The 18,114-nt window shown below is 36.2% G+C and overlaps 1 protein-coding gene across 3 annotated transcripts in view; it reads right to left on the reverse strand.

Annotated features, from left to right (window-relative positions):
• SPOCK3 (SPARC (osteonectin), cwcv and kazal like domains proteoglycan 3) overlaps positions 1 to 17,397 on the reverse strand; it is a 497,922-nt gene extending 480,525 nt beyond the window's left edge. For 2 of the 3 annotated variants that reach the window (XM_045078291.1, XM_045078288.1), the window contains exons 1-2: positions 17,006 to 17,200; positions 16,537 to 16,725 (exon numbers count right to left, since the gene is read on the reverse strand). In XM_045078291.1, the coding sequence (XP_044934226.1) occupies positions 16,537 to 16,725 (189 nt within the window). In that variant the 5' untranslated portion in view covers positions 17,006 to 17,200. Of the gene's footprint in view, positions 1 to 16,536; positions 16,726 to 17,005; positions 17,201 to 17,262 lie in introns of those variants that run through there. The other variant, XM_045078290.1, reaches the window with a different exon arrangement.
• Positions 17,398 to 18,114: the final 717 nt, after the last annotated feature.

The raw sequence follows: 18,114 nt of genomic DNA on the forward strand, positions 1-18,114 counted from the left end.
TGACACCTCAGAAACCTGGTTCTGTCAGCAGAAAACACGTGTCAGCATGACTGGTACATTCTCTCCCTGAGGCTGAGCTACATTAAAATCAGAAGTTTGCTAGGTGAGCATGGAATCAAAGACAGGATTTTTTTTTTTTTTTTTTTTTTTTTTGGTCATCCAAATGTTACAGAACATTAGATCAACCTTTAAAGTAACTGTTGTCTCTCTCCTGAGCATGGCCAAAGCTTGCCTATGTGAATTACTTTTTTCGATCTGATTTTAGACTCCTAATGGACAAGCTTCGTCCAAGTGTGTTTTATGATATTCAAACGGCTTACAATAACTCTAACAGACTTAGGACTCACATCCTCTCGCTCTAAGATGACTATACTAATGCATGAAGTGATCCCTTATGTAGAAATTCCAGAGTTTATCTCACAGAGGGTAATTCTATTCACAAATTTTTGAAGAGTAATTTATAGTTGCAGTTATACACGGTCCTACTCTGTAATAAATGAAAGGATGAATGAAAGTTTTTGAACATAGAAGCAAAAAAATCAGAGCTATAATGTGGGGGAAATCAATGAGGCTTTAAATGCTACAGGCAAGGAAAAACCTGAAAACATGAAAGTCCTATACAAGACTAGCCTAAGTGAGAGAATGATTTGAGCCAAGGAAGAGTGAATTTGAGTAAATCAGTGGATTTGAAAAGTACTGCAGAGAAGACCTTGATAGGACTTAAATGTGATTTGTTAGGGAACAGTTGGGAGGGAAACACCAAGATACCTTCAATAAAACATTTCCTGTAACCACAAGAGCATTAAAAAAAAAATCTTTGCACAGATTTAAGATTGTCATAAGTTCTGTAGAAATGACTCTATTACACAACTCACCCTTATCTATGTCATAAATAATCACATCATGAATGACTTGAATCATGAATGACTTGAATGTTGTATGTAAATTTGCACATATCTGAACATTTTCTGGGAAAATGGTCATGGCTGGCCTTTTTGGTCCAGAGAACTAGCTTCAGAAAAATGGCTTAATAACTGTAGAAACACTTTATTAATTATGTTGCAGAAGTAAACCCTAATATCAAACAATAATATTACAAGTAGTTTTAAAATAAATATAACAAACATCACAGCATAGAGGTAAATATCTATCCCAAACTAATATACATATACAAACTGCTTTATTCTAATTATTGCCTTATTCCAAATATCCCATTATTCCAAAGTTTTTGTTTAAAAAAAAAATCTATTTGTAAAACAATGTGAAATGGAATTTATTTGCTATTTTAATTACCTTTTATTAATACATTTGAATTCAAAAAAGTTCATTAAAAAAATCTGAATCTCCTTATCTAGTTGGTCAATTTTATATACAAAATTATTTCAGTCAAAATTATAATATTTTGGGGCAATGGGTGGTTCTATTGGTTAAGCATCTGCCTTCAGCTCAGGTCATGATCCCAGCCAGGGTCCTGGGATGAAGCCCTGCATTGAGCTCCCTGTTCAGTGAGAGCCTGCTTCTCCCTCTCCTCCCCACTTGTGCTCTCTCTCACTTTCTCTGTCTCTTAATAAATAAATATATTAAATAAATAAAATCTTTTAAAAATTATAATAAAACAAAATACAAAAACTTGGAAAATATGCTACTTCAAATTTGTTTAACATACATAATTCTATCATCATATGTTCTTTATAACAGCTTATTTTGGTTTCTATGTAATTTAGCTAATATCTATTTAAGAAAGAGAATTAGTAATGAACATACAATTTATGTCCATTTCAAAAATCAGTCTTAGATATTTTCACATACTGGCTAGTTTCACGTGATACCAATATTGCTATGTCACTGTAAAAATTAAACTGTGGAATTCTTATCATGCTATCTAGGAGACAGTTATTTAAATTTATTGTTTCATTCAAGTTAAAATAAAAAGTTAAACTCACAAAATACAATAAAGAAGGGTTTTTGTTCAACCACAAATACAAATCAGAAACATCACAATCTAGTTCAACAACAAAAAAGTAAACATTAAATTACTTATTCAAGTAGAATTAAAAACAAACATGATTTAATTATACCTAAGATTATCCAATCCTAAAACTACCAACTACTTACAAGGACTATTCACAAAGAGCTTATTTTTGGAGTCCAAGATGACAGGCTACAGAGTAAAAACACTTGAAAGACATTCAAGGACATACAGGCAGACCAATTAGAAGTCAGCAAATTGCTTTTAACTCAAAAAATAAAGTGTGTGAACAGCAAAATAACTGGCCCAGGCCCCCAGGGACATTAATTCTGCCTTAGATGATGTTTAATGTTTTACATTAATTCTCATCTTGGTACCAAGAGTAGCATCAGAGATACTTTTGTCACCTTTGACACTGATGGTAAGCTTCTTTTCATGGTCTACCAAATCCACACCTCAGAGCAAAGAGCACATGTAAGTAAAAGAAAGCTCACTCTAAGAATAAACACAAGACTCTGGGCAGCAAAAGCCAGGTGGCTATCTGCTATTCAGAGCAAACAAAGCAGTTCTGAAATTAGATTTCCAGATCTCATTCACTGACCTACAAACTGCTGTGGTTTTCAATGATATTCAAAACTTGATACATGGCAGACACTGAAAATTAAATTCTTTTTCAAATACGTCTTATTCCCCCAAAATGAGGTAAGGTATTTTCCCCTATCTTTACTACTAATTTGCTACTTGAATTAAACATGTTATTTTCCATTGGCAATTTTCCCACATTTAAAAAACAAAAAAATTTCCTTGAGAAAATGTGTGAAATAAACAAAACAAAACAAAAACAAACACCTATAAATTCTGAAACAAATAACTTTAAATGACAATAACATTAGTCAGCAAAATTGGCAAGTTTAATCAACAAGGAAGTCAGGGAATAATATACTAAAATGTGTTGATCTATGTAAAAACACTTCTTTGCCTAAGGTTACATCCAAATTTCAGAGCTTCCAATCAAGTACTTCCTCAGTTAGCAGTGTGAAGTATGCCTTAATTCACAGTTTCATTAAGTACAACAGTTCTTTAAAACCATAAAGTATATAACAACTCAACTCCAAGAAACTGTATTTCATGTCAAAGAAAATTTTCTTAGGTAATACTAGCCTAATGTTTGCCGATAACAGTGTTCTAGAAAAGTTTTGCCTCAAGGAATGTTCGTTTAGATGAATCTGACTGCCTCAGGGACATTTGTGGAGAATATCAGATGTTGCCAAGGGCACCTTAAACAGTCTTACTGGAAGACTAGGAGGTTGCCTATAATTTCATACTATACTGTATGCCATGAAAGGCCTATAAATATTCTCCTGATATTCTAAAACTGGTTCTTCAGCAGATGCTAATACCATGTGCCAACGCAATTAGCAAGCTCATATTTCAAAGTATCCTGCCTAGAGTACCCTACGTAAATATTTTGAAAGTCACAAAGTAGCCTGATGATAGAAAAGTAAAAGAGCGCTGTGATGAAGGGACTATCAAATTACTATATTTAGGAGCTCTAGCTAGTAAGCATTCTAGCGTATTCAGGAAGATAATGCCCTGTAATGTTTTATATATTTGGAGACACAATTAGATTAAGTTGTTGCATTTTTAGTGTCTCTCCTTCTTTTAATCCTACTAAACAGTGGGCCTTTCCTTATGTTAAGAACAAAAAATGTACAGAATTATCTGGAACATTCAACACATTCCAAAATTGATCATATAAATTTATTTTCATTTTTATCAGAGAATATGTCATAGAGAAACTTATTTCATATAAATATTTAGTATAAAATCTAGCATCAAATAAGCTCATTATTACTTGACTTCAATCAGTACAAAACACAGATATCTTTGAATTTTATTCACTTCATATTTTCTTCAGTCTAGCAGCTAATTAATCTTGCTACAAAACTCTAAAAACAGAGAATCTGCTTTCAGTGAAATGGTTCGTACTTAATAACTTTAATGAAGTTCTAGATGGAAAAGTCTCCTGAATATATGTGAACAACAAAATTATTTTAAAAGCTAGAAACACGATAACGTATTTTATGTTCCAATTCAATTTCATTTCCTTTTAAATCAATAGAATTACAACAGTCTTTGAAATTCAACATAAAACACATAGAAAAATGAGGGATCAGGACACCTGGGTGGCTCAGTCGGTTAAGTGTCTGCCTTAGGCTCAGGTCAGGATCCCAGAGTCCTAGAATGGAGCTCCACATGGGGCTCCCTGATCAGCGGGGAGCCTGCTTATATCTCTCTCTCCCTCTGCCTGCCCCCCCCCATGCTTGTGTTATTTTGCCCACTCTCTATCTCTCTCTAATAAATAAATAAAATCTTCGGGAAAAAAAAAAAAGAAAGAAAGAAAAATGAGTGATCTACTGTGGACAGAAATTGGTAGGCTGCCTCAGCACCGATTCAACACTGATTACACTTGTTTATATATGATAATAATGTGTGAATTCCTGGTATTTAATTGTAAGAAAAAACCTTTTCCTTTTCCGCTTTTATCCACATTGAAAATAAATCCACAACTGTAGGGGGGTTGAAGTTAAACACAATGACACCTCACAGTTTCCAAAGATGCTATAGTTGTATTTCTAAGCCAAATAACACCTATTGTAAAAACAATTAGTAGTCCCTTTAACAGCCACTCCTGCCTACCTGAGATATTCAGAATTTCATTGTGATATCAAAAGAATCACTACTAAAACTGCCAACTGTGTGCAACTGTCATATATAGTACGCCTCTAGGGATAAAAACTATTCTTTGAATGATATAAGGTACAATGCAAATACTGGACTTCCATTCACTAATAATGATTTACTTTAAAATCTAATGAAAAGGCAGGCTATGAGAAGTTTTCTATTGCAGTTTCAAGATACAATTATCAAATTATAGTGAAATCATTGTCATCTCGTGTAAGTGATGCTCCTTCAATAACTGTAATAAAAATTCCAAATCATTATCAATGTATTGGTCCAGCAGAAATTAACATACAGTTATTGTGATCATTTAAAAGAACCAAATATAACATTTCAAGAGGGAGAAAAACAGTTTGAGCTGTTCATGATGACTCATTCAAAGCACCCAGCTGTTAAAAATAAGAATAAACATATAAACATGATCTTCAGAGCTAGAGAAAGTGGGTCCAACTCTCACTAATCTTGGTCAGATTAATTAAGTTTATTGAAGCTAGCCTATCCCATTTACAAGAGGAGATTAATAATCTCTACCTTTATGTTATTAAAATATTATACTAAAAAAACTCAATTGAAAAATGGGCAGCTCTTAAAAAATTTAAGGATAGAATTACCATATGATCCTGCAATCCCAATTCTAAGTGTATTTCAAAAAAATTGAAAGCAGGATCTTGAAGAGATATTTACACACTCACGCTCATAGCAGCCTTTTTCATGATACCGAAGATGTGGGAACAGAACAATCCAAGTGCCCATCAATAGATGAAAGCATATAGTACAGTATGTAAGGGCAAGAGAGTGGAGCCAGAATGCCAGTACTAGAGATAATCCTGCTGATAACACCTGTCGGACCCTGGGCCTCAGTTTCCTTGCCTACATACTGAGATAATAATTGGGCCCTCCTACAGGTTTGTCACTAATTAATATGTAAAAACTTTTAATACTACTGACATTAGATATGAAAGTGCTTGTTATTACACTATTATTAATATCTATACAAGGAATAATCTGTCACTACTTAATATTATATATTTTTTTATTTTATTTTATTTAAAATATTTGCCTCTTTTGATATTTTGAATGAGTACATTTTTACCATTTCACCCCCTCTATTTATGAGTAGAACTTTTAAAATAGCTTATTCATATGAAGTATAAAAAAATGTATTCATTTAAACTATTTTAAAAGCCATTTGATTAGAGTAATAGCTATTCATTAAATAAAATATTCTAATTATTTCCAATAAAAGTGTATAATAAATTTGCATTTATTTTTATAAATATGAGCCTTTAATTTCCCTGGCATCTTTTCTTCCCATCTACATTATTTTGACATTTTAGTTGACACACACACACACACAGAGGTATAGATATCGTACATATTTAATTATTACATAATTAAAGATTTTTCATATTAACATAATTAGCACAGATGATTAGTTTTCAAAAATAAAACAAGACAAATAGAGGATATCCATTATAAAAAATAACCCAGCCAAGTATAAATGTAGTTTATTTTACCTTGTATGTTCAGAAAACATAGATAAAGATATGGTATTATGTTATTGACAAAATCCCAAAACAATCATCTGAAAATACACACATTAGCATATAGTTAAGCCTTAAATTAATATAAAGAACTTAAAAGAAAGTTATGGGGGAAAAAATCATTACATATTTATTACTTGCTATTTGATTATGTGTAGAAAATACACATTTATACTAAATTTAAGTTCCTTTTTTAATTTATATCATTAGTAAACCAAACTATTAAATAACAGAACCTAACAAAATTACAGATTGCTATAATGGTAAAGTACTTCATATTTTCTTTTGTATATTTAAAAAGTATAGCTTTAAAATCAATGACGTTTCTAGTGAAGCAGTCATGAAAACATATGGAATTGTATTGAATTATCTCTATTTTACAATAAGAATGATAATACTGATTAGAAGTATCCAAAGTACATAGACTATACATAAAAAAAGAAGTCTACCTTACTTAAATTCTAAAGATTTTATTAGTGATTGCCTTTAAACCTATTAAATGGACCAATGAAATATCACAGTGTTATTTACAAAGGAGGAAATAAAAGTGTGTATTAGGCCTGAATTCTGAATAGACAAATCAGCTATAAATGTTCAGAAGTAGGAGACACTATTTCTGACAAAGGTCATTATTTCCTTGATAAAGTAAGAAGCTTGTGATTGGGATATCAAGACCAGGTGATTTCCAATAGAAGAATGTTGAGGAAAATATCATCCTTTGAAAAAAATTACATGACTGCAGAGACAAAATGGTTTTATAAAGACTTTACCTTTCTACCATGTATATTTGTATGCTATATTGTTATTATTAATTTAATTATAAGATATTCTAAGTGTGAGCAAGTATTAAGCAAAAATTTTGTGATCACTTTGAAATAATTGGGCCATGACTATATATATACATGAAAGAAAAATGAATACTAAAGTTTTCATTTTGCAAGTATGAGCAAGCATTCAAAGATCTCTTAAAAAAATAACAAAATGGTGCAATTCACCATCTCTTCTTATGATCCAGGCAAGGAATTCAGCCATCTCTGATGTCAAGAGTCAAACTCAAAAGCATAAAGCTTCTATGGCATTTCTGGCAAATCTTACTTTGTATACCATCTTGTAACTCTCCCAGAGATACTAATGCTAAAGAGATTATCTTCCTTGTTTCCAGAACTAATTGCTGTGTGAATTCAGCAATGGCATCATTTCTAGTACTATTCAGGGAAAGGTACTTTGCATTTAATGATACTTGCCTTTCCCCACGCTACCGCATTAGAGGAAATAAAAACCTTGTATAGAGAGTGTTCTTTCCCAACTAAGTGAACAACAAGTAATTTCTTTTTCTTTTTTTTTAAGATTTTATTTATTTTGGATTTAATTATTTGACAGAGAGACAGAGAAAGAAAGAGCAGGGTGGGGGGAGGGGAAGAGGGAAAGGGAGAAGCATACTACCTGCTGAGCAAAGAGCTGCATGTGGGGCTCTATCCCAGAAAGACACTTAACCCACTGAGCTACCCAAGTGTCCCAACAATAAATAAATTCTAATTTCTTCCCACCAATCACACTACCTATCTGGACCTGTGGCCAAATATCCATAACTTAAACAACAAAAAAAATTTTTTTCACAGAAGATAATACTAAATGATTTCACTAGAAAAAGGACTTGTCATTCGATGAGGCTCTCCTTAAAAATGTATGTGGGTGTTCTTCTTTGATCTGACCTCCAACATTTTCTCTTAGATATTAGCAAACTACTACTCCCTCGAGCTTCTACATCCAGAACCTTAGATACTAGATGTTCCAGCTCTACTCTGAACAGAGGACAGAGGGATAATCTTAATTTAGGGAGGGAATAAGATAGAAGGAAGGCTAATAAGTAATGGGAATTGACAAAAATTCCCATCCATGGGCACAAGGAATAATTTCAAGAGACACTTAGATGAATGAAACAGACATAGTTGTTACAAATATTTTCCTCCTCGTGTCTGGCTTTCCCTTCTTCCTTTTACTGTTATTTTTTTCCCTTTAGAGATGACATTCCATAGCCCCCCATTCAGCAAGGTATAGCCATGTCACTGAGTTGAGGTCCTTGAGATACACACAATGACAATGTCCTGGTAAGTTCTAGGGTAAGGTGCATTGACCTTCTCTTCAATCTTTCCTGCTGGATAGGAAATGACAATTGATGATAGAAAATACTGAGAGAGTGATCCTGGAAGTTCAGACCTGGACTGCTCATTTTGTCAAGCTCACTTTAACCATCACCTGGTTGGGAAATAAAATTCTATCTTAATTCAGGCAAGTTGATTCAGAGCCCCCATTTTGCAAGAACTTAACCTATCTCTGACTAACACACTGGCATTATAGGTGAGGTAGAAGTCAAAGACATAAATCTGGACTATCTGTAAAATATCTGGATTCAGCCATACAACCATTAAATGAAGTGCAGCGGTTGAAAAAGGGGGAAGATACTGGTTTTTAACATTACGTAGTAGGCAGCAAAAAATATTTAAAAACCTTAGAGCAAAAAATTATGTGGTCAAAGAGAAACTATAGGAAAAGAATCGGATGAACTGGCAGAGGGAGTGCCAAGATGCATATAATTCCCATCTACTGTTATCACTCTGAAATTGAACATGACAGTTTTGGCACAGTGTTTCCATTTTAGTGCATTTTGAAACTTATGGACTAAACCAGTTTTGTACTTGAAACCTTATATTTTATATAAAATTAAATTTTCATTTATATTACGGAACTGGGCTGGCAGTGGTGAGAAATGGAAATGGTCAATAAAAAGCAATACAGTTCTAAAAGCCTTTACTTAATGACTGCAGATGGCAATGCACATTAAATATAATGTTCCTGTATTTATTAAATATGTTTCCAATGTTAACTCTAAGCCTTCACTGTGCTAATGCTAGGTGAACTGTAGGATTTTTTTTTTTTAAGATTTATTTATTTACTTACTTACTTGAGAAAGCATGAGCGGGAGGGGTGGAGGGAAAGGGAGACCATCTCAAGCAGACCCCACACTGAGCACTAAGCGTGACACGGGGCTTTAACTCACAACTCTGAGATCACATCCTGAGCAGAAAACAAGGGTTGGATGCTTAACCAACTGCATCCTAGCACCCCTGAACTGTAGGTTTTTTGAGAGGGAAGAGACTACCATCTGTAACTGTAGAGAGTTCAGCATCTAATAAGGAGAAGAATCTGTAAACTAGGGGAGGTAGAATGAGTAGAAAAAAAAAATGAAAGAGTTTTCATAAATGGGGAAAATGTAAGTGAATACTCCAAGAACTTATAGCATAGAAGAGTCAAATTTCAGATGTATATATGGATATAGATATAAATAATATAATATAATAAAATAATTCTAGCCCAGATCATGAAAAGTAAAGTTGCATAGGAATATAAAATGTTACTCTGAGTCAGAATCATGAGATCTGAAAGCAGTCTTACCGTAGTCTTATTGTAAAAGTAGGAAAAAAGATGTTTTATAGCAATATATGATGTTCTTTTGGTATACTAGGTAAAAAGCTGAAGTGTGTAATCACAAGCAAGCTGACTTCTCTTAAGAGCCAGAAAGGCACGTGGTAACCACACATATAATAGCAAAGGCGATTATGCTTGCATTTGCAAGATGCAGAAAGCTAAACTAGGGAGAAAAAAAAAATGTCTTAACAACATTTTAGAGGGAGTGCCTATTTTCTTTTTTTTTAGATTTTTTAAGATTTTTTGTTTATTTATTTGACAGAGAGAGAAAGAGATCACAAGTAGGCAGAGAGGCAGGCAGAGAGGGAGGGGGAAGCAGGCTCCCTGCCAAGCAGAGAGCCCAATGTGGGGCTCAATCCCAGGACATTGAGATCATGACCTGAGTCAAAGGCAGAGGCTTAACCCACTAAGCCACCCAGGCGCCCCCGAGGGAGTGCCTATTTTCTAATTAGCATGTAAAAAATATTTATAATACGAGATATAATCACTTTGGTTTCCTGATGATTTAATGTTACTTATTTGAAGACAAACACATACAAAATATATTATAATACATACATATTTATGCATAAACCTATATATACATGCATATAAATGTATTTTACATATATATATTTAAATCACAAAGTAATTTACTTCTTATTCTACTTGGTTACACCTTCTTAATAATTCACTAGAAGTAATGAGAACTGGAGAGTTAAAAATACTTCCCTATAATTTCTATGTGTTAGAAGAACCCAAGCAAATTGACTAAATTTTGTACTCAATTCAAATGGGGTCTTAAAATGTGATGGCAGTTCTACCTGACAGTCCCTTCCCAGAAATGAGTGGCATTCTCTGACCTGCTCTTCTCATGTGACATCTGACTTGACAAAATCAATCTTAACTGGTGAGTTTGGTAGTGGTGGTCATGTTGGTGGGTGGGTGGGTTAAGAAATAGGTAGTGGAGGTTGTACCACACCTTTCTTTAACTAGGACTCAGATGTCACAGATTGGGGTTAGACTACTTTATGGGGTTAGCCCTTTGCTGCTGTAGTAACTCACTCACTCCAGAATCTTCAAAGACTACTTATTGCTTCTCTATAGTCAATTGCCTCTTTCTTGATTGAGTCCTCTAGTGATTTAAACAATATGAATACTAGTCAAATATTAAAAAAATCACCTGCTACAATCTTTACTGGGTCTGATTTGCAAGTACGTATACTATATACACTATATACACTTTCATGCATTTGTAAACACAGTGTGGACCATAGTCATCAATAGATCAAAGGAGAAAAAAAGATAAAAGTAAGAGAGGAAAAACACTTGTGGGAATGCAACAGACTGACTGTGAAGAATTACCAAAGACAGCCTATGTGCTCAAGTATGATAAAATATAGGTAACGGTTACCACAGTTCAAGATATTGTTTCATGGTAAGAAACACTAAAAACGTACTTTTTAAAATCAGAATTAGATATTCATTATTGAGAAAGTGTTCCTGAACAGAGAGAATAGTGGTTTGATTTGTTCAGTTTCTCTAATTATTAATAATTATTTTTTACATATTGTTTAAAAATAAAGTAGTAAAATTTCCCTTCCTCCTCTTAGCACATCCCAAAGGTAACCATTTCATAATATATATGAATATGAAATCATCACACTGTACAACTTAAATATCTACAATTTTGTCAATTATATCTCAAGTAAGAAAATTATTTTTAATGTACTACAAAGGAGAAGCCCTCATGCTAAAGGTATGCTGACTGTTTAGGTAATACAACCAGGGTGCATCATAAATCTAAGGAAAGTACTGAGAAAGTATTCTTTAAAGATTATGTCTAAATCTCTATGCCTTTTAAAGTAATGAAATACTTTACTTGCAGTAGGCATAGAAACCAATTGTTCGTTTACTAACTAATAGCAGTAAAAGTTGATAGACTCTCAGGGGGCTTTACTCCTCTGTAGCCTCTAAGTGGCAGGAAATATCCCACCCCCCCATCAGCCATTACCTCTCAAATAATCTGTATACTCTACTAAGATGAAACCTCAACTCAAATGAGAAAAGGCAATAAAAAAAAAAGGTTAAGAAAGGCTATTGTACTATCCAATATATCCAAATCAGGCATTTTAAAATTCAACTTCTAATTTGAGGGTTGCTGAGACGCGTAAGTCTGTATTTTACATTTTCACAACACTTAACATGTCCTTTAAGGTTGAATTTTTTAAAGTCAAATTGTAAGACTTTTTTATTGTTTTCAGTATATCTAAAGGGTATTAAAAATTAGTTAAGGAATCAGTGCAAACTGAAGTTGATTATGGGTTTTGCAAGAAGAATGGCAAGCATCTCTTGAAACAATGTTCAAAATGATCCCCAGGTTGTCATTCGTCTGTTTTGTAAGATGACGAGGTTGTGGTTATGATTTTCTCCAATAGTCTTTTTTTTTTTTTTTAAGATTTTTATTTATTTATTTGACAGAGATCACAAGTAGGCAGAGAGACCAACAGAGATTGGAGGAAGCAGGCTCCCCGCAGAGCAGAGAGCCTGACGTGGGGCTTGATCCCAGCACCCTGAGATCCTGACTTGAGTGAAGGCAGAGGCTTTAACCCACTGAGACACCCAGGCACCCCTCCAATAGTCTTTTCTTAGAGGAGTTTAGGTTCACAGAGAAATGAGAGGACGGTACATGCTACCATAAAAGCATAACCTCCCCATTAGGAATGCTCTCTACCAGAGTGCTCCATTTGTTACAGTAGATGAATCTACACTGAAACCTCATAATTACTTAAAGTCTATAGTTTACCTTAGAGTTCATTCTTGGGGGTGTATTTTCTATGGGTTTGAGCAAAGGTATAATGATATATATCAACCATTATACAAACACAAGGAGTATTTTCACTGCCCCCAAAATTTTCTGTGCTGTACCTGTTCATCCCTCCTCTCACCCTCTACCTCCACTCCCAGGTATTTTTATTGAACAATAAATTTAATCAGAAGCATTTGAATGTCAGCAGATGGGTACAGTTCTGATTTTATTACATGAGTTATTTGAAATTAGCATGGCCACATTGCCATGTACACTTTTATTACACTGCTTCCAATATACAGTATCTTTTTTTTTTGTCATTTTTAATTACAATATGTACTTCGGAGAAGTCATAGTAGTTTAGATTGATAAAGGCGTTATATCATTTATTATCAATTACTTCATTGGTTTCCAAATTCCATATTCATTTATTACATGATTACGGCAAGCATGAATTGCCTTAATTGACTTATAAAACACAAATATTTGAAATATGCAATATATGGACCACTTGATTCAGAAGCTAATGACTTTGTTTTCTTTTAATGATCTAGATTTTCAATTCTCCTCATAAGCATGCATACATTTATACATGTAAGAATGGAGTGAAGGAATTCCTTACACCTGCTCTTGGTAAAGGTAGTATCCCACAATTGTTCCACTGGGAAATCTGGAGTTCTTGATTTTATCACTACTCAACAGAACTTTAAAGGTAGTAAATGTGATGTAACCAGTGTATCTGTTAAATATATCTTGTTGAAAGTTTTTTGTTTGTTCGCTTTATTTTAAAAATCATAAAATTATACTCTGAACATAGTCATTCTGGATCTATCTACTATACTTACTTTTAAGTGAGTTGACTTCTCTGTATCTTCAAGTAAAATTTTTATTTTTCCTAAGATGTAGTAGTTAGAATGTCCACAGGACTTTTTATACTAATTTGCAAAAGGACAGGTTTTCTGTGTATATACTGACATTCTGTACACTTTAAAGGGCAACAAAACTTTGTTCAAAGAGCATTGTTAGTATAAACTGGTCAAAATTATTTGAAGTTTCTTCTGTGTTAAGTTTGGCTTTGGTTTAATTATTTCTCTGTGATTTATATTGAGGAAATTGAGAAAATGAGTCATCAATGGCAGTGTTTCCTATGTTCATCTACTCTTACATAATACTTCCTTTCCATGTTCCTGATTCCTAAAGCTTTATTATACATAGTATATAGTTATATATTTGAATTGCATATAATATATAAAAAATACATCTATCTTAAAAACCATTCAGTTAAAATATAATGATGGATTGCATTTTCAAATATTATTCAAAGTAGTTTTCAAATATAATTGAAAAGAAGATATAGTTCAAACTTTCATTAAGGAATTACTTGTAAAATAATATTGCTTGGGTAAAATAGTCACACACAAAAAAGTAAAGACTAATTCTAGTCTTGGTTATGCTTAGGTATTTCTAACCTTTTTTGTAAATAAAATTAACTACTTCTTTAGGAGAGAAAACTAGACATAAGTACTTCAGTTAAATTATTTCTAAAAGAAGAGATTGATATCTTTGTTTCCTTGTCTTTGTATAAACTAAGTATGCAAATCCATTACTTAAGATATCAATGCTGATGCAGAACATTTAAAGGTAGATTCATGCAGCACAAACACTTCAAGCAATGCCTCATCACCTTGGGCTTCCAGATGAAAATGAAAAAAAAAAATAAAGCCATAATCTTAAAAAATACAGAATAAAAAAAAAAGTTAATGATTCCCAAGAAGGGAAAAATAATCTGTACATTAGCAGTGAGGTGAATGGTCTAAATACAGATTCTGCATTCTGAGTTGAGATGTTACACTATCACCATACATTTTATCATGTTAAGAATAAGCAACAGGTGGCTAAAAGGGTGGAAAAAAGATAACACTTATCTTCTCCATGCCCTCCAAAAGCTATCTTTACAAAAACATAATTATCTTAATAAGTAGTAATGCTAAAACCTGATATAATTTTTAAATAGATAATTTATTATATTTTATTATATTTATTACATGTCCTTCAAAACAAGTATTTGCTAAAAATATTTCAGTAAATCCTTTATTTAAATTTAACATATACTTTTAATGGTCCCCCCCACCCCCGCCCTGCACCAGAGATCAACTAAGGATAACTGAAAGTACTATAACAATAAAATGATCTATTCTGTGTCTGTATAAGTTGGATGAATGATTCCTAGAATATTTAATTATTTCAGGCAACACAACTTGCCTCCATAGTTTTAATCAAACACACTTACAAACTGTTCAAGCATAACTGCTTGCCTTTAAAAATGCAATAAAGGAATTTGAATAAAGTCAGAGTACAGGAAGATCGAAGGTTTAAAATATATTTTGGGGAAGAAAGCCTAACATTTATTTTAAAAGATTTTCAAGCAGTCATCAATAAATAAAATGTCATTATGTGAAGCATTGTTCACATAATGACAAAATCTTCATTTTTTTTTCCAAATGAGGATATGATAAGCAGGAATCCTTCTCCAGGTTTAGAAATATCTCATTTGCTTGCTTGCTTTTTTGATTGTATTCAATATTAGCATAAACTTAAAAAAATGTGTAAAGGATTTTGGTTAACACTCAAATGATTTGAAGCTTTGTTCGTAAAACGTGTAAGACAGAGTCCTCCATTAAGTATTATCATTATCATTACCATTTTTCACCCCTGTACCCATGCCTAGTATCTATGAGTTACATCTAATTTTGAAGTGAAAATCAGCGTCTCTTCAGGAATCCCTCTGCCAGAAACAGCTACGTGTTTTGCCTCTTCAGTTGACTCATGTGAGGGGTGTTGGGAGCAGGGGATAGAGGAGCCAAGATGAAAACTAATCTAAGCTTCCATTTATTTTCCCAAATCGTGACAGAGTGTGAGCTGATGAAAGAAGTTAACTCATGTCTACGTAGGGCAGTGCAGATGGACTCCAGGAGAAATTCTCTCAAATGTCACCATAAAGGTTGGCAGGGTGTCTGTGAATCACTCTCGCTTCCTTTCGGGCCTCCCGGGTTTTAAAAGGTGGGCTGGGGGTGGGGGCGGTAATCCGGGGCCCGGGCCGCCACCTCGCTGGGACAGCCAAGTTGAAAGCTGGGAGGTGAACCGCGCTTCTCCCGCCCGCAGCTCTTCCCCGGCTCCATTCAGATCAGGTGGGAAAAATGACTGGAAGTCACCCCCAGCGACTCCAAGGCAAACAAACGTCTCAACACCTGCCTCGTTCTTAATAACCCTTGAGGACACACCCCGGGGGAGTCTACAGTTTAACCCTTTCAGAGCCACCCCCTACGGAAGTCCCCCCGCCACGACCCCCCTCACCGGGCGGATTTTCCGGCAGGGATGCATTTCGGAATAAAACCGTATCGAATGCGCTACAAACATGCTCTGTGTTAAAGTTAATGCTGGAGCACAAATCTGATCAGCAATTTGATGGGATCAAGCGCAGTTCAACTTCTGCCCGCTGGTGCGCCCAAACCACCTCCCACCCCTGGGAGAGCCGGCATTTAGAAATCTTACATCTTCCTCCCTCCTCCCTCAAATTCCTTAATGGACCATTAGTAACGGGATCGATCCTAGTTGCTTGAGTGGCAATCCATCGCCAAGGCGCATCTATCTGCCGTGTTTACTACTGCCAGAAACACCATTCAAAAGTTGAGAAGGTAGAGCCAAGCACTTTGGAAACCTTTGGGGGCCGAGAGAGGTGGGGAGGAACGCGGGAGACGAGGATGCAGGAGGCAGGAGGGCACCTGGTGAGATCTGAACTCCGGGGCAGCCAGCAAGCAGCTTCTCCGGAGCACTAGCCGGGAGGGGTCATCGCCACCGCTAACTTCCCCCACCCCGAGCGCCGCCCGGCTCCCCGCGCCCCTGTCCTCGGAAAATCGAGTCCGCCGCCCACCCACCCGCAGCCGCCTCGGCCCCCGCCTGGGAGCAGCGCGCTCTTGCGTCCGGGGATGGGGGTGCGCAGCACTTACGTCTCGGAATTTGTTCCACTGTCCGACTTCCTTGTCATACTGAGAGATCGTGGTGAGCCATTGTTTATCGTCCAGAAAATTACCACCGTCCGACCGCCCCCCGGCCGCAGCCACCGCCGCCGCAGCGGCGAGAGCCTGACTGCACCAAGCGGCTGCACACACACACAATACGGCTGACACCTTGAGCATCTGGGAAAGGAGACACAACCGGGGGGCGGGGAGGGGGGCAGTGTCAAACAAGGGGTAAGAAGACCGGGAAACCCGGGAATACATGCATCAGCGACGACAGGGGTAGAGGGAGGAGGAGACAAGCAGGGACGGGGTGCCCCCTCCCCGGAGGTTTTACCCCCAAACCCGGGCGCTCACACACGCGCAGACCCGCAGACCCGGGGGAGGAGAGGGGGTATAAGGGAGGAAGCCCCAGCTGCGGCACCCCGCGCGGGCAAAAGAATGCTTCCAGGCACATCACCTTGTTGTGAGCTTGCACTGAGCTCGCAGCTCCTGCTGGAAACGCAGCCCGGCTCTGCTAACTCGCCGCTTTCAGGAGCTGCTGCACGCGCCGCTGTCTGGAGCGGTCCACTCAGCTCTCTGCGCCAGGCGCGCTCCCCGCATCTCCACCTCCCCCCGCGCGCTCTTCTCTCGTTTACTCCCCTGGCTTCACCCCTCCCTCCCCCAGCTCCTTTTTTTATTTTTTTCCTCTCCCTTTCCCACCTCCTCCTATCCCACCTTCCTCTCTCTGGATCTGAGCTGCAGTCGAGTCCGGATGCGACGCTCGGCTGAAGGCAGAGGATGCGGTAGCTGCTCGCCTAGGAATCCTTATCTGCTTTATAACCTCTCCCCTCCAGAAGAGGTTCTCATCTTCGCGAGACTGCCTGAACATTCTCTCTGCTCCAGGACTGATTTAACACAAAATAGCTGTAGCTCCCTTAGTTGTCTCTGGTCTGCGATTTCAAAGCTGGTCACTCAGACGTGGGAAATGAGATCTGAAGAAAACTTTATGCATCGCCAAGTCACGAATCCCTTGGAGTTTAAGTCCTGTAAACCTCTTGGACTGAGCTCCACCCTAAGAGCCATATCTGTAGGGTCTTGGGAGATGCTTAATGCCGAAAATTAAAGAATGTTTGAGTGAATTCTGGATTATAACAGTGCAGACTTTCACGTTAAGGAGTGGAAGTTCTTTTCTTTTCGACAGAGATCATTACTAGGTAGGAAGTTTGAGTACACCTAAATTTTCCGCAGCCGTAGATAATTTCCCCTTAAAAACTCCTTGACAACTGTATTTTATGCTCTAAGACCATAATCAAAAACTTTAAAACCTTAATCTATGTCTCCCTACTGAAAAAAGGGGAGAAGAACATTTTCGAGACAGAACACTAATTTTGCTCTCCATACCTCCATTTATGACAAAATACTTGGCTTTTCATTGTTTCTCCACCTATTCAGAATAAGGTGGAAGGAAATCAATAATTACCCCCGGTAAACAGAGTCTGATGAAGAGAATCTCTCCCAAAGACTGGAAGGATTTAGGTGAAGTGAATATTATATGTAAATCAGGAGATCTATGGAGGCTAAAAGACC

Source organism: Mustela putorius, unplaced genomic scaffold (assembly GCF_011764305.1).
Source record: "Mustela putorius furo isolate JIRA1106 unplaced genomic scaffold, ASM1176430v1.1 tig00000242_pilon_pilon_pilon, whole genome shotgun sequence".
Lineage (NCBI taxonomy): Eukaryota > Metazoa > Chordata > Mammalia > Carnivora > Mustelidae > Mustela > Mustela putorius.